General features: G+C 39.9%; 1 protein-coding gene across 3 annotated transcripts in view; it reads left to right on the top strand.

Annotated features, from left to right (window-relative positions):
• Positions 1 to 702: 702 nt before the first annotated feature.
• LOC111575002 (phospholipid-transporting ATPase ABCA1-like) overlaps positions 703 to 22140 on the top strand; it is a 38667-nt gene continuing 17229 nt past the window's right edge. For 2 of the 3 annotated variants that reach the window (XM_023279891.3, XM_023279890.3), the window contains exons 1-11: positions 703 to 863; positions 4403 to 4511; positions 5774 to 5867; positions 7084 to 7225; positions 7428 to 7546; positions 12049 to 12170; positions 14220 to 14411; positions 15856 to 15945; positions 21246 to 21489; positions 21612 to 21751; positions 21840 to 21956. In XM_023279891.3, the coding sequence (XP_023135659.2) occupies positions 4446 to 4511; positions 5774 to 5867; positions 7084 to 7225; positions 7428 to 7546; positions 12049 to 12170; positions 14220 to 14411; positions 15856 to 15945; positions 21246 to 21489; positions 21612 to 21751; positions 21840 to 21956 (1326 nt within the window). In that variant the 5' untranslated portion in view covers positions 703 to 863; positions 4403 to 4445. Of the gene's footprint in view, positions 864 to 3788; positions 3946 to 4402; positions 4512 to 5773; positions 5868 to 7083; positions 7226 to 7427; positions 7547 to 12048; positions 12171 to 14219; positions 14412 to 15855; positions 15946 to 21245; positions 21490 to 21611; positions 21752 to 21839; positions 21957 to 22140 lie in introns of those variants that run through there. The other variant, XM_023279889.3, reaches the window with a different exon arrangement.

The following is a 22140-nucleotide window of genomic DNA, read 5'->3' as shown; positions in this document are numbered from 1 at the left end:
TTCTGACCTAGAAAAATTGCCTGAGCGACTTTTTTATGCTACAACTGATTTAAAAAAGCGGCTTTCCTCGAACACAAAACATCAAACTTATATACAAAATACACAAGTTTAAACCTACAAAGATATAAAAGCATGACCATTCATTCTGTTTGACGTATCCCGGTTTAGTTTCTAACCTGATGGAGGGTCACAGACACACAGGCTGAGATGTGGCTCAGTGTTAAAAACAGTCTGATTTCACTTTAAAAACACATTCAGCTGAAATTAAAAGTAAACCTGAAACAATTCTTTGTGATGTTTTTGGATGAATATCGGTGGAAGAATTATCCCTTAAATGAAGCTGCTCGTGGGTCTACATGTTAACGTGACTATGCACAGTTCAGACTCATGCTATGTTGAAACTGACATGGAAATGTTGCTAGATTCTGACCCAGAAAGGTTGCCTGAGCGACTTTTACGAAACGTGCCCATTCAGACCCCAACACGTTTCTTTGCCGTCAGATTAATGGAGCAGGGGTGCGTATGTGGAAGGGGCAGTAATTGAAAAGCAGCAGAGGAGGCCCAGAGGTGTCGCTGGCCCTTTAAGACATGTTTTGACTCCGCACGTGCTTGCCTTATATGGGAACAGCAACAAACGGTGACCGGTAGTTACCTCCGCTGCCGTTGCGCACCGAGCGGAGCTATAAAAGCCTGGCGGGTGAGAAAAAACACTTTTGTCAGACGCTGAGACACACAAGCGCGCTGGAGCACCGTTACGGCTCAGTTTATTCACCGTTTACAACTTATCTCGGGGGAGAAAAAAAGGAATTTCAATTTATGAGCGTCGAAAAAGTGGATATACGCACCGTTCAGCATCACAGTTGGTGAGTTGCAAGCTTTGAGGTTTTTTTTTTAATGTGGTGGAGAGTTTCTTTTGTTGAATTAACAAAGAGAAGTCACCGTGTTGTAGATGTAAAAAATCATATTAGTATTTCTCCATATGTTTTCAGCTTAATATTCTCATCCTGGCTTTAAATAAAAGCAACTGTCTTGGTGTTGAATGCAAATTGTTGTCCTTAAATTGTTAGCGGATTTTAAGCAGTTTTTTTCAACGTTGACGTCGCTGATTATATTAAAAATTTTAATGAGCTGAATGGACGTTTTTTGTTAAAGGTAAAATTGTTGTTTTGGTAAAATGTCAGTTCACTCAACTGTTTTTTTCCTCCTTATTTTGCATTTAGACCGTGTGTGGATTAAAGACTAGTCAAGGTAGCTGCAGTCAAATACAGGAAATCCGACTATATATACCAAAATAAAAGCCTCGTTATTGCATCGTGCTTATTTGCACGATATTAACCCCAAAGAAATAAAGAAAAAGCACAAAACCATATTGTTTGTTAATATTCTTCAATTTACACCCACGGCACAAGGCTTTCTGAGGTTACAAAGGTTTATAACAGTACTTAATGGAAAGTATTTTCAAGTCATATTTGTTGTAGTTTAATACTGAAGGTTCATTCTTCTTGCTCGTAGTATAATTGTAGTTGACTTGATGCTGCTGCTGGTCAGCATCGCGGAGCTGAATGACCGACAGTAACCTCAGTTCAGCAGAACAATGAAACTGAAGCACAAAAGTCAGACAGTTAGACGATGAATTTTGACAGTCCTTCTCAATGTTGACACTTGGTCACGGTGCATAAGATTTTTTCTTTATGATAATTAACCATTGCGTATTTTTTTCCCCCATTTTATCTTTCTGTTGTTTTGTTCTGTTTTCCCCGAGGATCAGAAATGTGTTCCTCTTTAATCGTTTTATTATAATGCATGTCTGCAGGTATGGTGCAGCGTCGACGAAATGCGTTTGCTTTCTGTTCTGTTTTAATTCATGCTTTGATGAAGCAAAAAATGTTGTTTTTCCTGCAAAACATCGACGATTTTAAGGCTTCTTCATCTTAATGGTAAAATGATCTGGCCTAGTTGTGATCAGGTTTACAGTTTGAGTCATCTGTCAGGTGTATTCAGAAATCAATTAAGACAATAAAGTTGAGGAGAAATGTCCACCGTGAGTGTGATATAACACGTGAGCGAAGATTGATGGTAAACAAGTTATGATTTTTTTGCGTCGTGCGCCACTAGAGGCGCACTGGCTCTGCACCATTTGTGCTGCACATCACAGCAGAGAACCCCCTCTTGTCTCTGCGTAGGATGTGTTTTCACCCCAGTGTTTACCAAAACCACACAATTCGTGGACGATACACTGGTAGGAAAAGTCTCAGACCGTTCAATGGGCTGAATCTGTCGCTATAGATGTGATGAATTGAATGAAAACGGTGGAAATGAGATGAAAATCAGGTCTTTTAATTGGGAATAAACACATAAACACGACGATCTGCTACGATATCTATTCCCAGATGATCGTGTTGCAGCTACAAAAACACAATTTCTGTCGGTTATCAAAACTGACAATGTAATTAGAGGGGGAGGATTCATTGTGCCAAGTGTGAAGGTGTGAATTGAATGCGTTGTTGTCAGCCCTCTCAAGCAGCAACATTGCAGTCTGTAAAACGGTGATCCATCAGAGAGAGAGAAAAAAAAAGAGCATCTGCCATGATATTGATCCGAGATGTAACCAAAGAAAAGCCTGTGCTGCTGATGCTTTTGTCTTTTAGGGATTCTTCACGTGTCCTTGTTAAATCCCCTCAACTGCTTTTGCAACTGTTTGCTGGGTGAAATGCTCAGTTGTGTTGTCAGTGAATTGTCTGCGTGTCTCTCAGCAAGTCTATAGGAGGCATCCTATATAGTTCTTCAATGAAACGGTCAAATATGTGCTGCCATTAAAGTGAGTGACTCAGAGAGAAAACAGAAGTACCAGTAGGGCACACACTGGGCACAGGTCGCTGTGTTGTTTGTCCATTACAAAGTTCCTGTTAGTTTTATTGCAACATTTAATGCATTCCAGTGGATTTACTCAATATAGCCAGTTGCTTGTGGCTGTAGAAACTTTGGAAAGTGACTTGCTGGTTTTCAAAGACAAAAAGTGACAGTTTTGAAAAAAAAAAAAAGTTTGCCAATCCTAATTTTTAGTGTCATTGATTTGGCAAAGCTTAACATCTGTATGGTGATTATTTTTTTCAGGACACTCGCTGTGTGTTTTTGTTATGCCAGAAAGCACGTTTTCTCTGTGGTTTTATGAATTTGTTACAGAAAAAGTTGTTAGATGTGACTACAGTGTTATTTGACTCTGCTGGAGAAAATGTTGTGTAAAGTCAGTGTTTTTTTGTGTTTATTTCAGGCCGTAAGCAAGTGATCATTGATAACACTGTTGTGCTGTTGGTCTACCTGTGGCATCTATTTAGCTTTATACTGTGTGATGAATATTCAACTTAATAAACAAGTTGGCCTTGATTTTGCCTCAAAAATATCCAACTTTATCTCTGAGTTTAGCCTCAAACTTCAGATAGAAACCTTAAAAATGGGGGGAAAAAATTACTTAAAGTGGTTTTTATGTCGACCTGGCAAAGAGAACAAAGAAATACTTTGGAAAAAATTATCAGTTTTCCATACGGGATGAATGACATGCCTTTTAGAAAGTCTGACAATATTGAGTAATGTTTCATCAGTTGGGTCACATTGTCACGGTTGAGCAATGGCAATGAGGGGTGCTAAAGGGATATTTTAACATTTACATGAAAAGCATCATTGTATGCGATACTGAGGTGCTAACGGGAGGGAATCTGCACTCGATAGAAAGGATTATCAACAACTTTCACCACGAGAACTGCCCCCCACCCACTCATTCTCCTCAGATGAAGCGTAGCTCGACCTTTGGACAGATGAGTCTACATAAAGTGGGCCTGAATTTCCAGGAGTGAGCAACTATTCTCACTGGACAGCTGACTGCATTTGCTGGGTGTCGCTGTACTTTCGCCTGGTTTGCTTTTGAAAGAAACTGTTTTGCTCAATTAGGTGAATGTCTTTTCATGTGGCTTCTTTGTTTCTTGTGGCAATTTACTGTATTTTGCTTAATAAGTAACCAGGTAATGCTTGCTGTGTTCCAGTTTGGGTTTTTTTTGTTGTTTTTTTCTTGATGATTATTGTTGCCGTATGTTGGTTTGTGTTATTTTTACTCCTAATATTTGGTACAATTGCATGCCATAGTTTGTTAATGGAGCGACTTTCTGTTCTGTTTTCACATAAGTTTTCTGCATCAGTGTATGTGACATTTCCGTTTTTTGGTCAACCCCGTTTTTGTTCCACAAGAGCAAAGCTGGACAGTAGAGGGTTCGGTAGCTGATTGTGTTTAATCTGTGGCTTTTTCACCCTGAGGAAAATAGTATTTGGTAATTTTGTGTGTGCTAGTTTTACCTCTTGTATAGATGGATTGCATTGGTTGACCTCCTTTCTTGTCGTTTTGTGTTTATAGTGAGACGCTGGAGTGCGCTCAGTGAGGCTGGGAAGACGGCAACATGGCAGTCTTCACTCAACTGGGTTTACTGCTATGGAAGAACTTCACCTACCGACGGAGACAGACTGTGAGTAGTGTTTTTTTTTTATATTCCTGATCCGCAAAAACAGTAGACTGCATGAGTGCAAAGTATACTATTTGTTTATCCCTTTAGTTTTTGTATTTTTCTTTAGATTTATGTCTCCCAGAACACTAGTTTTCCCTAATTTGTGCTGCTTTTTCTGGCTACATTTTTATTCATGTGTCTATATTTCCTTTCACGTCTTACTACACTTATAATCAGTCAGGAAGATTAATGTCCTTTAACTTGTTTTGTTTGAGGGTCACTGTGCTTATGATGCCATCAACCAAATTCCTAGATAAGACCACACAGAAGAGATGGAGGGATATCTGTCCTCCTGTGTGATTCATCTCGATCACATTATCAGTGGGTCGGCTTTGAATCAGAGATGCTTTTTTCCCAATGTCACATGCCTTCTTCTAAAAGCCTCACAAAGACAAATGAATATGCATAGTTCCAATGTGCATGCAGCCCACAGCAATAGCAATGATTTATATGTCATCTGAGCAACTTGGACCGAAAAGTGTTAGAGTTTACAGCTTTCTGTGAGTCACTCAAAGATGAGATGATGAAGACACTGTCAGATCTATTGTCCAGCTACTATCTGGCGCTGGCTGATGCCCGCACACGCAAATATATGTAAATGAAATTCAGTTTGAACTGTAGAATAGTACTTCTTTATATGCTGGGAGGCTCGTCTGCGTACAGCTACGCCGTTTGTCCATCAAGCAGAAAGTGTTCCTCAAAGTGACGGCTGCGGCTGCTTGACTTTCAGTCCAATTACTCCCAACAAAGGGATACAGTGCATTTTCTAAGACACTGGCTTTATTCTTTATCCCCACGCTGCATGTCTGCCATGCGGTTTAAGACTGACACAGAGGCAGCTGAAGCACAGAGGCCATATGGCACAGATGGACAAAGCTATAGTCCTTTAAACCCGGCAGACCTCTGTCTCTCTCGTTCTCACTCTGTCTGCCCTTATTGACCCATATACTTTACTCAGACTCATAGTGGGATTGCTGTTTACAGAAGACAACAGCTGACAGCCTCTTCCACACATACACTCAAGATGATGTTTTTTTTTTTTCTAAAGCACTAGAAATTACCCTAGGTGAAGTGTAAAAACAGGAAAACCATAAAGCACAAAGTAAAATTATCACTGTTTTGGGACGATTAACTCGTCACTTTGATTTGTTTTGTGTCTAATGAGTGCAAAGATTTCTTTCATGCCATTGATTAACTTTCTGTCCTTGTCCTGTATGTTTTAGATTCAGCTGCTGATTGAGATCATATGGCCTCTGTTTATATTCTTCATCCTGATATCAGTCCGAATACATTATCCACCCTACGAACAACATGAATGTAAGTGTTTTTGAACACAAAATTACAAATTATTAGATCCGGGAAAGTACTGCTTTTTTTTTTCTTTCTTTCTTTTTTGTGCCATTTTATCATTATCTAAACACAAAGCAGTCAATTTTACCTAATTCTAATTTTTCCAAATTTTGCTTTAACTCATGTTCTTATATATTGTCAGTTTTTGGAGAAAACCTTTGCCACTTGACTCATGCCAAGCTAAACATGTTGGTCATTCAAGGTTTCCATGGTTTTGTCACAGACGGATCTGTTGGATTTGTCAATATTTGTTTGCACATAGTGAACAAGTGATATGACCTTCAGCTCCTGGAAAAAGGAATTACAATATCTGTCATCAATACAGTTGGTTTCACAACTTTGATCACTGTTTAACTCAACAGGATTATCACATTATTGGAAAAAAATCACAACAAAACATTTTAAACATTTTTTTTCTTGTTTTGGAAAGGAGAGTGACCACTTTGACCAAATTTTCATATATATATATATATATATATATATATAAAGTAGATGAAGGATTATGGTCATTCATCCACCTGCTTTTAAACACATCTCGTCCAGTTATGTAACTATAGCAATATTACTTTAACATTATTAAAAGCATGCATGTGATGCCGTTGCACATTCCCCTTGGTGTATCACAAGTTAGTTTCAACCCAGTTAACCCAGTAAACTCAAAGAAGTGTGCCAGCTTATCGACCCTCTTCTCACCCTCTGTGCTTATCTTTTCAGTATAATAGCTGATTATCGACAGTAAATTGCAGCAGTAGCAGTAAAGTTAGCTGATAAGAATTCCAACAGTTGTAAAGATAAAGTCAGAGCTTTTAAAATCTGATTTCAAAGGCACTGATGGTGGTGTTGTATATGTCACAGTTTATGTAGGGTATTATTATTTTCAGTAGCTGGACATAGTTACCAGATATGCAGAAATATTCTAAATATTTAGTTTTATAGTGTCAGGTGTTATTACAAAATTACCCAGTGGAACATTTTTTAGGTGTTTACATAGTAAATAAAATGGAATAACCTGTTACTGAGAAAGTGCTTTTAAAAAATACAGTTGATTTGCAAGAACGACTCATAACCAAATTTTTCCAGTGAGGTCTGTTGATGTCTATAAATTATATTGGTCCTTATTTTTTCTACTTTTATTTGAGTCCAACCTAAAACATAATCATAAAACTTGTATGCTTTTTTTCAGGCCACTTCCCTAACAAGGCCATGCCTTCGGCAGGTACCCTGCCCTGGGTACAAGGCATCATCTGTAATGCCAACAACCCCTGCTTCCGCAACCCCACCCCTGGAGAGAGTCCCGGGGTGGTGGGAAACTTCAACGATTCTATGTGAGTAACCTGTTCATGTATCCATAGTCTGCTTTATGCCATTTGCAGCAATGCTGTTCCACTGTTTATTGGTGTATTAGTTCTGATTCTTTCACAAGATATATAATTTTTTGAAAACTGAGAAATGATCCTCAGAGTTTTCCCAAGGAATGAGAAAAAGTGGGTCTGATTGTGCTTCTTGTCTTTCTTCAAACATCACCAGAATCTCCCGTCTGTTCACTGATGCCAAGAAGATCCTGTTGTACACTCAGAACGATCGGAGCTATGAAGGCTACAAGGGACTGCTGAGAGCCCTCAGGAAGTTGCAGAAGAACACTGCTCGTAAGGACATGCATTTGCATTTTTCTGCTTGTTTTATCGCCTTCTCATTCCCACCAATCACATATTCATTCATTAAACCAAAAAAACCACCGGAATTTACAGAATTTAGTTGCAATGTCGATTTAATCTTTTAGATTTAAATAGTAAAGGCATAGTGAGACCCGCCACTGTGCTACAGTTAATACAAAATGAATTAGACATTAGTCATTGCAGATGAATAAATTAGCAAAAAAAAGATTTTTGATCCGTCAAACTAAGATAAAGTGACTTTTTTAGCCCTTACTCTTATCACAGTCTGCCAGCTATGGTGGGGCCATCTCCCAGCAGCTCCAGGGTGTTGCACTTCTCTGCTGTTATGTTGTTCGTGGTGGTACAAGACAGAAAAAAAAGAAAATTGGGCACCACCGTTACAGTCATTTTAAGATCACAGCAAAGATTTAGTAGTTTGTCGGCGCTGGAATGTTGCTGCTTCCTGCCTGCGAGGACCATTCACAGTTTGGCTGTACAAGGAGTACGAGCTATTTTGCGAACACTGCTGTCAGTTTTACCAGTACTTTTAAACATCAAAATTGGAGTAAAGATTTGTGGCGCAACTTTTTATAAAAAGAAAAAACAAGAGATTTGTGATGATGATGTCGCGAGGCAGAGAAAGGTCATCTTTCTAAAATAACATCTTTTTGACGACTGGACTGTGCTGACTTGGTCAAAACAATCTGGACATAGGAAGGGGGCCAGCGTTGAACTTTGCACGTAAATTATCCCACCTGAATAGAAGCCACGCACACACATTAATGTGAGAAATATATACTTTTATATCCTTTCAGCATCGATTACTCATTGTTAACATGATGTTTTTGCAGACAGCTGGGACAAAAAGAGAAAGAGAGGAAAAAAGTAATGGCGCTATTTAAAAAAACACGTTAATACTGTAGAAAAACAAGGATAGTAATACCGGGAAGAGCATTGCAGGATAGAGTGCAGGAACAATAAACAGCAGTGACGTAACGACTGGCCTCCGTTAATTGCTGGGGTCTAATTAGACAGGCTGTTCTTTTGTTTGTTCCATTAGTGTTGCCTTGCTACAGCAATAATTTCTTTCCTATTCATTTGATAATCACTCCATTTACTTTTTATGAATAGCAAGGTATTTGCTTGATTTCACATGAGGCCGTAATGTAAGGGTATATTGAGCAGAGTATCAGAAATTATGCAACAAAGCGGAACAATCAAGGTTTTTCTTGTTTTGGCTACCGTCTGCTGTTAGCCCAGAGGGTTCCGTTTGTTATGCAATGATTCCTGCAGCATAACATGGCTTGGAAAAGTGGTAAGAATACACTTCAGAGCAAAAGAAAATATGTGCTGGTAATTTTTAATTGAAAAAAAAACTATTTTTGGACAGGTTTCACAATCTTATTGTGTGGCGTGTTATATCTCTTCTCCTTTTATGGTTTCCATGTCTTCAGTATTCATTAGAAAGCACTAACAGATCTTCATCTTATCTATTGTCTCTGGGTCATTACCACTTCATAGGAATAAGCATAGCCACAGATCTGCTTTTTTTTATACTAGCTCTTTCATTATTTTAATACAGCTTCTGAGCATCTGTGCACTTCATCATAACTGATTTCTAAATGCACAATTATCTGCTCCATCCCTTATTCCCCTCTGTATTTAATCCACAAGTGAGGATGCGCTGATACAGTTCAGAGACGGTTATATATGATGCAGGAGGAAGCAAACAGAGCTTCTGCTGCTGCTGCAGCAGCGTGACGCTATAAGAATAACAGCCTGGATCAAAGAGCCGTGAACAGAGCCCCTCACGTGTTGGTTAATAATTCTGCAATTGACAGGGTCAGCAAATGAGATTTAAACTGATAGAAGTGGGGAACTGTTGACGAGAGAGATAAGGATTTTGCTTATAGGCGACTACGTCTTTGCTCACGTTATATGGATTTCTACCATATGAGATGCTACATGACAATAAAATGACATAGCAGATAGATGAATAAAGGTGTCAATTGAAATACGAACATTTTAAAACTGTTGTATATTATTGATAGAATGAATAAATATGCTGTGATATTCAATGTAGAGTTTTTTGGATATGTTGTCTAAGCATTTGTCTTTTCACACTGATAAAAGCTAAAGTGGGATTGCATAATAAACAAGAACATTTTTAACCTTTCACCACCCTGATATTTTATGGGACTTCAAAAGCTTGATTTAGAGCCTCAGTGTGTTGGTGGCTGACCTTTTAAAATGAACACTTGTGTTTGCAAAGACGACACCAAACTGGAGGAATGTCAATGACTATTTCTCCTCATCTACCTGAACCATCAGCCCCACTCGTCTTCTTCAACTCTTAGGGAAGTGAGCACTATGAGAATATCATGATGTTTAAAAAATGTCCTGATTAGGAAGGTTTGCAACATAAACAGGCTATCAGCAGCAGCTCACACAGTCAAACAAGCATAAGCAGACACAGTCCAACAAGTTATTTTTCCTCTCTGCATTGAAAAGGTAAACAGTCCACCCGTCATGCAGCCATTTTGTGAGCTGATTTCACTGCTAGTCTGAATTGGTGCGTTATTAATTTTTAGTTGATCTAGCGAGAAGTGCAGCTAGTATTCGGGAGGGTTTGTGGTTGTGAACCAAATATGGATTTTGGAAATATGTGGTTCCACAGAGATGTTCCACAGTCCGTTTGTAGACTAGTTTGTCCAGTGATGACACATTTTGTCAAGGCGTGTGTGTTGTCAGCATTGTTTAATTTCAGGATGACAGCACAGGCAGTGCCAGGAGCATGTATAGACTTGTAAGTGCTAAAGTAGGGCTCGCCCTCATATCAAGCTGGCTCCATCATTGGAAAACACACACACAAACAAACAGAGATAAGGCTTCTTACGTAGTGTTACTTCAAAAGCATCTCCGTTTCTGATAACTCTGAGGCTTTAGACCACTTAGGCAGTTCAAAAAAGGCAGCACACAGAGATAAGAACAAACAAGGAAATCATATGTGCACATACACAGTAGCAAGGCACCTTTGCTGGCTAAACAAACTACTGCTAGACTTTCCATTTTATCAAGGCTGTAGCATCCTCTCTTGTGTGTCCTCAAGGGCCTGTGGGTACGATGTGCACCGTGGGAGCTGTGACTTCCTACTGGGACACTGATTAGGCCTTATTAGTGTTCCCTGGTTGTTAACCTCTGAGAGCTGAGGCTACATACATGCACATACAGGCAGAGGTGCACAGTTACACTTGCATAGATCCATATGGACAGAAGGAATGGACACGGTGTGTGTGAAATGCACACTGTACTAACTAATAATATGCACGCTCTAGTGCAGAGAGTAAGGGACAGCGATAAGGCACATGTGCCCCCCTACGTACACAGAAACATACTGTTCTCTTTCACTTCCTCCCAGAGGATGTTCAGCTGAGTTGAGGCAAAGTGTTTCCTGTATGTTTGTGTCTGTACGTGTCTCTGTGGTTTTCATTTAATAGTTAAAGAAGCAGAAGAAAATGATTTACTGAAGATGGGGAACAGCATATGTCAGGGAGTTGTAAGAGGAAGATATAAATCAAGAAATCAATAATATTATACTTATATATCAAGCTATGAACAGACCAGAGGAGAGCAGAGCAGAGTTGAGTACACAAGTGCAATCGAACCAGCAATCATTCATTCTTTGGTAAATATTTTCATCCTAATAACAAAGTAGATAAAGAATACATAAACATCTTTGGGGTGAGAAATAATCAGTCAAGTTTGATGCATCAACTGAAGCTAACATAAAAACATGAAGCTACACTGGCTGCCTCCAAGCTGCAAGACCGATTCCTCTTTTCACTGCTTGATTCGTCTATATTCTTCCTTTCAACTACAACTAGTAAATAATGCAGAGAAACTGGGCAAAAGGTACAGAGAAGTATGTGAAAGGTGAAGAAGGGGAACTTTTATGAGGTAAGAGAGTTCAAGAGAGAGGAGGCAGAATTTGGACTAAAGTGGAATGACCTGCTGTAACCTCGACTTGTAAAAAATCTCAAAGCTGAGAAGAAGAGGGAACTGTATGTGCGTGTTTGTGTGTTCCCGTAACCACAACGCTGACTCTGGCCAGTTTCAGAAATGGTTTGACTCCTGTGGAATGCAGCAAAGTACAACAAGCTCTCAGGGTGCAGAGAAGACATGCATTCACTCAATGATTTATGGCCACATTTAGTTACTTGGCTGTCCACTGGTGTCATAAATTAGTGCATTTTAAGACGAATTAATAGATTTTGTTATTTAACCGAGAATATGTGCCCAGATATGTTTTGTAATTTATTTCACATAAACAAGACATGAAATTGAAGTGGGCATGATGTAGTTTTACTTTATATCACACTGGGATATATTGGTATAAATATCAACTGCTAAATAAAGATGTGGGGTTTTTTTCATCAAAGAGGGTTTTTGTACTTCATAGTTGGCTGACTTATTGTCTATGTTTCTTTTCTTAGGTTTCAAGCTGAAGGACTTTTTGCGAGACAATGAGACCCTTTCACATTTTCTGCACCACAATGCATCACTTCCTCATCATGCGCTGAAGCACATAGTGGAGGCCGATGTCAATCTGGAGAAGGTAAAATATTGACTTTTTTCTGCACCTATTGATCCATTAGCTACAACATTTTTATCATGTACAAGGTTGCAGGGGGCTGGAGCCCAGCATTTAATGTCTCAACAAGTGATAATACACTACCAATGGGTTTTAAATGATCTTTATCTACACCTATAGCCTCAGTACCAATACCAGTTCAGGTATCAAAATATGTGCGGCGTCTTTGTTTAGCCATTTTCACATATGAGATAATCATATTCTCCTGGCCACTGCGCCTGTGCATAAATCCAATGACCTTGGCTCTGCAGCGTCTGTTGGGCCACAGGATTCTGCTGTGGCACAGCTAAGCCCTTAATACCCCCGAGAAAAATCACTGTGGGTGGGGGGTGGATGGGTGTAGAGGCTATTGGGCAGTGGGCTACCTCCCATCTGTCTTTTCATTATATTTCTTACTCACTACCCTAATGTAATTGAGAACATTTGGATGGGTAGATGGATATATTTTTTAATTTTTCTTGCAACTCGAGAATTTGATTCATTATTTATTCATTATCATGTATCTCACACAAGATCTTACATCCGCTTACTGTTATTGTTCCCGCTCATTCCCCTCTTGCTGTGCATAAATTGTTTTTAGCTGACATAATAATCTATTTCACACTAACACCCATGCACATGTTAGCACACATACACACACAGCCCCCCCCCCTTACATTTAAATTAAGTTTATTCGTGTTGCCTCATATCACATATATAGACTTGATTCGGTCACCCAGGTCCATCTCAAAAACAGCCCAACCCATCACATCATCCCTGCTTTGCAGTTGGAGGGCTGAAGTCACATGACTGCTCCACTTCTATCCCTTCTTCCCCACATTTCTGCTCACGTGCAGGGACAGAAGCTCAGAGACACATTCACGTTACACCATCTTATTCTGCTCAGCACATCCCTCTCTCTCCCGACATTTATTGATCGCAGAGCGTGATATCCATTAGGTTTGGAAGGTCACAGACAACATTATTTAAGGAGAGGAGAGAAAATGAAGAGATGCTTAATATTGTTGTGCCCTGTTTAAATTATCTCACTGCAATTAGAAGCATGAGAGCAAACAGCCTGACGTAAGATTATGAAATTTCTCAAAGGAAAATTATGTTATAAATTCCCTGTCTGGCGTTTTGTATGATTCACAATCCTCCAAACTGACTGCTGTAAGCCCTGATGTTTTTCCAATGAAAAGATTATCAGTCGTGTGTGTGTGTGTGTGCGTGTGTGTGCACGTGTGTGTGTGTGTGTGTCTCTGGTACAAAGTCTGATAGACATGATGGCATAACACAGAATGGTCAAGGACATTCAGAGGACAGTCAGTGAGCTCTCTCACACAAACACAGACATCTTGATTCTGTCAGAGAAAAATAGAGCCTCTGTCCAGTCCTTGAACGCCCTGATGTCCCAGAAAGGGACATTTTGTTACTCCGCCTTTGTGAGTACAGCTGCATGTCCTCTTCAAAATAATAAAAAACTTTTTCTTTTTTCAAAAAGAGAGGAAAGGAGTTTATATTAAATGGCATAGATTATTTTATCAATAAAAAAAGGAAAAAATAAGATGATATATTGTGACCAAATGAATTTCTTGGAATAGTCTGACTTGGAGTCCACTGCTTTTTCCTGAAGATGTCCTTGGCATGCCCAGGCACTGACATTCAGAACATTTCTTAATTCATGGTTGCTTAGTTATTTCTTTGTGGGAGCATCATTGTTTTGCTCTTATGATCAGCTTGAGGGAACGCATCTGTATTTGTTCTGGTGCATAATGATCTCAAAGCATCAAGAACAACCACAAAGGGAGTTCCATATGGAAACACAAGCTCTCAACACATAATAACGCAGTATCACTGGCAAATCCACGGTAACTGAAACATCATGTCCAAATAGTCATCCGTGTCTTTGTACCTGCTGTGTTAAAGGGTTTTTACGTTCCTGAAAGGGATATAAAAATAATCATTTCTATCACTTTGAGGGTTGCTTGACTTCTTTACTCTATCTGAATCTCTGTTTTTATCTCTGTTTAGGTGCTCACAAAAGGTTTTGGCTTCCACCTCAGAGACCTCTGCAACACCACACCCCTGGAGGAGTTTGTCCACATCGCTGACCACAATGTGTCCGTTATGACTCAAGAAATAATCTGCAAATCCTCCAGTGATTGGCTGAACAAGGCCCAGAGCCACTTTCTGTCCAACTTGGATTTCCTAAAACCAATTCGGGTGAGTTTATCCTTTGATCAACCAGTTGTAGTTTTACACCTGACCTAATATTTCACACTCAGACTTAGCTACTATATTGAAATGATATTCCAGTCAGCAGGGAGTCATATTTGAAAACACTACGGCCTCTACTGCCTTTACAAGGGGAAATATTTGGGTGCTGCTCTGTATACAGTAATTGCTTTAAATACCTTGGATCCTTTACTGTGACAATCAATGCGTGAGGCACTGGCTGTGGAACTTACAACTTGTGACAAGAGGAACCATTTTTGTAGCTCTAGTAGGGAATCACAATCAAAGTTAGACCCAATATTTATCCATTTTGATCCCTCCCTCCAATTATTTTTTTGCTTACTGCGAAATTTTTTCTGTGTTCCTGTTTTCTTTACCCTCCTCCCTTCCCTGCTTCACATTAGCTCTCCTCCGCCTGCATATTCCCAAACGTCCCTCCCCTTCCCATAAAACCCGTGACCTAAATGTGAGTCACGATGGCAAGGGTGGCAAGAGTCGAACAAAACATTGTGTAGTACTAAACTTTAGAATGACCAAAAAGGAGAAGGGATATGAGACATATAATATTTCTTTTACTGTTTCAAAAATAAATCTGAGAAAAAATTTCTGGCAGATTATGGACCTCATCCCTCCAAAAGCACTTGTTCCTTAAAAAGTCCGTGTCCAAACTGCGTTAGATGTTGATGCAAGAGTGGAAAGTTGTCCAGCAGTAGCAAAATTGTGCAAAGTGTGAGGGCAAGAACTCTTGCATAACTCTCCGTTCTCCTGTTTATCCCCTGCGTATGTGTTTGTGTATCCAACAGAAGGAGGTAGAGAAATTGTCAGTGGAAGAGAAAGCGAGACTAAACAGTGAGCAAATGAGAGAGAACACACTAGAAAGCTGCAGGATCTTTCACTCTTCCTAGACGGCTGTTCTGTCTTCAGCAACACTTGTGCTTTATCAAATGTCAGACATTCCAGCAGCTGACAACTTAGTGTGACAGATGAGAACACACACACACACACACACACACTCACACACACACACAGGAGAACACACACACAGTTTGACTGACAGGAACATAGGAGGTCAAAGTCACACAGACCTGTTGTTCTTTTTCGGCTCCCCTCGTTCTTCATCTTTGACCCCAGTGTTGTTGTTCTCCTTTCTCTCCTAACTTTCCTTCACCATAGCTTTCTTTACTCTCACCTTTCTGAGTGTGTGATGAGCTTTTTCCTGTCCATTACATTTGCATGAGGGGAAAACACCTGAAAGAAAACTAAACCTTTCAGGATGTTTCAAAATGGATACTGCAATGAATAAGTAATGTAGATATTAAGGACAGAAATAACGTAAAAATATGTTTTTATTTCTCTCCAGGATGCCTTGTTTGTGACCCAAACTGGAAAATCTTTGCAGCATAGTCATGATAATCCCTTTTCTATTTAACAGAGAGATGTGAAGTCAGACCCCAAAGTCCTTCAGGAAGTCTCAGCTGCAACCGACAATCTTTTGGAGAGCCTGGGAGCACTGGCCGTGGAGGTAAATAAACCAAACACCAACCACACGTGTTACAAAAGGTACAAACAAGACTTATAAAGTATTTGTTTCCAAAGGTCAGTTGCCAGTTGCCATGTTTGTGAATAAAATCGATTTTTACCAAGAATCAGGTCTCAGTGAAGTAATAATACAGTTGTTGTACATGCGGGTTGCATGTAGTACTAGCACTAGCTGGGGCAGCTGGGGTCAGGGCCATATTCGCAGTATTAACACACATGTGCACATGCAGTGATTCGGAGCTCAGAGTTTGGAATCACAGAAATCACATTCACAGATGTGATATTTTTGAAAAGCTGCTTTTTTAACATTGAACCACATAAATGAAAGATTTTAAATTGTTTTCCCAAAGCGACACAGTAACGTACCAAATTTTACTCTACATTATAAATGTTCTGACAAAAATATGGCTTTCTAAAGCTTAAAAAAAATGTATAGGCTATGTGAAATATTCCTCTCAGTGGTGACACAAAAGCCCTTACTCAGCCACAAACCAGGTGCATTGTATTCACCGATGTGCATACACCTACATAAACACTATAGGACGATGTGCACACACACACACACACACGCACACACACATGCCTGTCTGAGCTAATGTAACTTCAGTATGAGCTGTTGGAATGTTGTGAGAAAGGGGAGATGCAGCAGTCAGTGATGCGCACACAAACAAAACACAACTCCCTTTTCTCTCAGGCTCCTGCGTTGCTGAGTTGGCAAAACATAAAGACCCAACTCTTGGTACAAGTGTGTGTGTGTGTGTGTGTGTGTGTGTGTGAGATTGTGTGTTTGTTCTAAAGTGTGTGACAGCGTTTCCTGTCTAAGCAGCTGTAAGTACATTGATGAACTGGTCTTTTCTTCTGTCCTCATCCGCTAATGTTGCAAACTTCAGCAGTCATTTTGTCCCTTCCCACCAAACCCAGCTCCTCAGCACTGTGTCAAAGTGCAATGATTAACAAACATGAACTCATAAAGAATATAACAGACCAAAAAAATGGAAGAATGTTAACCGAAATCATTCTTGCACAACTTCCTCCACAATTGCGCCATTTTTTTAAGTTCATTTCTGATACTCGTCTTGTTGGTTCTTATGTGGAGACATTGTGTTTATTTTAGGCTGCTGATATCTCAGGTATGAGAAGCCAACACACTTTGGCAAAGTAATGGACAAAGATCATGCATTTTTGCAATGAAACACTTTCTTGGGTATTATTCTGTTTAAAGCAGATTATATGTGTTTGCTTAGCTGGCTGATAGATGAGGTATGTGCTGGCAGAATGGAGAAATGCACCCGTGTAACCTCTATTTCCTAACCAGTAATCATCTGAAGCCTGTGCTTCAATACAAGGCTTATAACTGTTGGAAGGCAGACAAAACTACAAGCTTAATGTATTTTCAGAATGTCTTTTCAGGAGTCAAGAAAAAGCCCATATCCACATTATCAGCCGATGTGACAAGCTATGGGGAAATTACATGTTTTCTGAAAATGCAAAAATATTGCATCGATATTTAGCATGGTTGCTTTTCACTTTTTCTCCCAGGATGTAGTTTGTAAATATTTGCATTAGAAACATGGGAAATCAACCTTCCTCATTTGCTCTAAGAAACATGAGATGTTCATTCTCTGTACAAAATTATGAGATAGTTGTTCTCGGTGCAGCATTAAATCAAATTTATCTATGTGTACTGTTTACCCTAAGCTTTCTGTATAAGTGTTGCATGTTGATAAGGATTAGTTATGAGCCTGGCTTTGTGGAGGAACAAACCAAAATGATTATTAACTATGTTGGTCAACCTGCATCTCACAGCTGCATGGAAAACAATCCTTGAAAAACAATCTTCATTATCAGAATAAGATAAGTTGCTCATGATAGAATATTCTTCAGGAATTTCTCAATTAATTCCCAAATTTACTGTCGTTATTTTCTAATTACTTATAGTATTCCTCTTAACCTTTTTCTCAGCTTGTGAGTAGATTATTTCATTTAGCTTAGGAGGCTGGCAGTGCAGAGATTTTCTCACCAATAATCTGGATTTCTCCTTGTTCTCAGGCTGTTACTGAAGCCATCATAATGATTGGTTGTAAATGTAGAAAAAGAGATTATTCACATCCTGTCTTGATAAGTCTGGCAAGTTCATCCTTGTGATTCATATTTAATTTTAATCAACATACTTCCTGGAAGCAATAATGACATCGCGATATATTTCTTGTATTGTTTGCCCAAAGCTGCTTAAGTGGTTGCTTAGCAAAGCAATAGGGAGCGTATGAATAACCTCCAGTAACCTCGGCTCTAAAACTTGATTACTGGTCTGTCATTGTGGAGAAATCTGAAAGGAAACTCGACTAGATTTTGTGAATTTTAAGCTCACATGGTCGGAACATCAAGATAGTTTACGTCAAGTATTCAATAATATTCTTAGTTTTATCACAATGTTTTGTTATGTCTTTAAATAGGTCTATTTTGTTACAGAGATCAAGTTTCTAGTAACCTCCATACAAACTGTTTCTTATCTAAAGTCTTGGAATATCCACACAACAACCCGGTGAAGTACAATGCATTTTGATTTGCTATTTCATGTTAACAATTAATTTATGATTAACCACAGAGCTGTTCTGGTCTAAATAATTGTGAGCTGGAGTGGAAACTTGAACTTTAGTAACCTCAGACAGGCTTCGCTGTGAGGTTACTCTAGGACAATCCTCTTCTGTTGCCTGTCATTGTGTGTGTGTGTGTGTGTGTGTGTGCATGGACTACTCACCTAGTCACCCAAGTTAACGTGGGCATTAGCCCACTAGGGAAATGACACATTTACTCAGTCACACAAGCAAATACCCCCTAGCACAGACCTACATACAAAAGTTTGGCAGGCAGAGTCGCTTGCACACACACACACACAAAAATACTTTAGAAGACAGTACTGGGTCTGTGTGTGTGTTCGAGCATTTGACACCAAAACAGGAGGAAAAAAAGTGGAGGTTGAGGTTGTTGTCAGTCAGTGCTGTGTTTACACAGCTCCTGTAGCCTCAGGCGATGAAGTGATGAAGACTCTTTAACACGGTACATATGTAACACACATGCATGCACAGCGCAAGACCTTTTTAATGCATAAATGCACACTAACAGTCACACAAGAAAAGCACCGACACAAAAGACCCACATGTGCACACAGACCAACACAACACACACACACACATAGAAATTATCACGCCCAGTACTTTGTGCATGAAAGAGCAGGAAATCATGTGACAGTTTGATGTGGCCGCAGGCTCAGCTGCAAAATAACCACGAACAGAGCGATCTCTGGGAGCGCGTCTGTGATCTGAGACACAACAGCTGGTTCAGTCTCACCTTATCTTTGCCAGAAAAAAGTGATGAATTTTACGTTTGACCGGCAAAATAAGGACACCATAAGAATTTGATGCTTTAAACTGGACAACCGACATTACAGCATTCTGAACCGGCCACGCATTACATGTCAGGATCTTCTGTGTGTTTGTGCTTCATCTCTCCAGCATGTGTTTGTTTCCGTGCATTGTTTGTCTCAGTAGCAGTTGTCAGTATAATAGCACTCTACTTGTGAAGCCTGCGGAGGTTTGCCTATTAGGAGAACGACCGATAGTAACCCGTCTTTGTTCTCGGGCCGTTCACTGCTTTCGGTGCTCATTTCCACCTCCTGCTTCACTGCAACTTTGTGCACATTTTTTTTCTGTCTTTGTTTGTCGCTCTATTTTGTCCTTTGTCTGTGACCATGTCAGATTTTCACTCTATTTGAGCAGGAAAATGTCATCTTGTTCATACTTAATACCTAAGGTTATTTTCAGCCCAGGTACCCTCCCCTTCACCACAGTTAGGAAACAAACCCTCCCCTCTACTTCTACCTTTTCTTTGTTTTACTTACACAAAACAACCTAAAACCATCCTCTCAGTTGTTCGCTGTCACGAGGTGATGACATAATTGAATGTGTGGTTGACCAGTTTGGAGACATTAACGGGGAACTTGTGGCGACTTGTTTCTTGACCGATAGTAACCTCTGTATGAACCAAAATGAACTTCCTCCAGCCTGATGTAACAGTTCATATGACTGTTGACACAATGGCACAGTGTGTCCGGTTTCTCCGGAGACCAGAGGAATATGACAAAAAAACATATTGTTTTGTAGCTGTGATGAACACATTCACTGAATTTTATGTTACGGTTTGTGCCATTGTCTAACAAATGTGTCATTTTAGCTTGAATGTCACATGAAAAAGATGCAAATACAGGGTCTGTTTCTTCTCAAACGGGTAGACATTACAAAGAAACTGCAAACAGCAGAAAAACTAACATTATTTTAGTTATTTTATCCTCAAACAAAAGACTTTCTGAAGTAGAATGTCTCGATGAAGACGTAACTATTTTGTTTTAGTAGTAAAACAGCTACATGGTCAGTCAAAATTGGGCTTTTAGGCTTTATTTCCAAAATTTCTAACAGTACCGAACTACGACAGGACCACCAATAATTGTAACCAAGGAGCAAATTACATGTTAAATGTTATCTGACCTCTGCTCTAGATAGAAACTTCCCTCCATCCCCCCCCTCACACACACACACACACACACACACACACACACACACACACACACACACACACACACACACACACACACACACACACACACACACACTCCCACACAGGGGGTGAATGATAGGACTGGGAACAGCAGTTAAATTTATCTCAGTCACGCAGACGGCTAAGTGCTAAGTGTCTCCACCCCACAGTGCAGCACTCAACTTTCATGTCTAGAATACCACTCATCGTGCAGGTGATAACCTTTAATATCTTCAAACCTGCAGACACACACGAGGTTCATATAAGCTGCTTCCGCTGTGATGAATGATATCCCCTCTCATGTAGATATAGACAGATCATTTCAGCTCTCACATTACAGTGCAGGACATTTAAGGTTCCCTGAGGTGAGGAACATGTACAGAGAAAGTCTGAACACAGATGTGGTGACAGATATGACATAAAGTACATTAAGCAAACTCATGCACAGTATGGAGAGGACTCGTTCTGTTGCTGGAAGCTGGTAACAATAAGGATAAATTTCATAGACGTGCATTTGTGAAATTATCAGACTGAAATAATTCATTTATGCATTTTAACTTATCTTTAACTCATTTTTGTGTACCTGCATACATTCCTGGAAATTGTGTCTGACTGCATTTGTATCCCCTTAACTTCCAGCATCCCATCAATCATTATCATGCTAACATTTCGGTGCCTGTCTCTCCCTTACAGCTTGCCAATATGAGTAGTTGGAAGGATATGCGAAAGGAGATCCTGTATCTGACTGCGAATGCGACAGGGTCTCCAAACCAGATGTACCAGGCTGTGTCACGTATCGTCTGTGGACATCCGGAGGGAGGTGGCCTCAAAATCAAGTCTCTGAACTGGTATGAAGACAACAACTACAAGGCCTTATTCGGCAATCACGGCAATGATAGTGACAGCGAACCCCTCTCCACTTACGACAACTCTTCCAGTAAGTGTCCACCTACGTACAACCACGTCATTTGATTTAACATTAATCAGAGGTATTCTTTACAGATCATGCATTCAAGTAGACATAATTCAATCCTCAAATTATCTCTGTTTATTTTCTAGCTCCCTATTGTAACAACATGATGAGGAGCCTGGAGTCCAGCCCTATTTCCAGGATGATCTGGCGAGCTCTGAAGCCTCTTCTCATGGGGAAGATCCTGTACACCCCAGATACTCCTGCAACCCAGAGGATCATCCATGAGGTACAAGCGGCTTCACATATCCAAAAATTCCCTTCTCAGAATCATGTGCGAAGCATTGAATGAAACTGAGCGACTGTGTGTTTTCCAGGTGAATAAGACCTTCCAGGAGCTGGGTGTGCTGAGGGATCTCGGAGGGATGTGGGAGGAAATGAGGCCCAAAGTGTGGAACTTCATGGAGAACAGCGAGGAAATGGATTTGGTCAGGGTGAGTGGGTGCACTGACATTATTCTTGTACACGCCTCAACACCATGTCCCGTTTACGTAAGGGGTTTACATGAGGGCATCTTTTAGGTATTTCTCAGTGTGATGTAAGTACGTGAAGCTGTGAAGAAAGTGGACAAAGACAGTGAGAAATCAGTTTTTCACTGTCTAATGTCTGCTACGGTGT

This window comes from Amphiprion ocellaris, chromosome 4 (genome assembly GCF_022539595.1).
Source record: "Amphiprion ocellaris isolate individual 3 ecotype Okinawa chromosome 4, ASM2253959v1, whole genome shotgun sequence".
In the NCBI taxonomy this organism is placed as follows: domain Eukaryota; kingdom Metazoa; phylum Chordata; class Actinopteri; family Pomacentridae; genus Amphiprion; species Amphiprion ocellaris.
The sequence above is the reverse complement of the archived record's forward strand: the minus strand, read 5'-3'. Positions and strand labels throughout refer to the sequence as shown.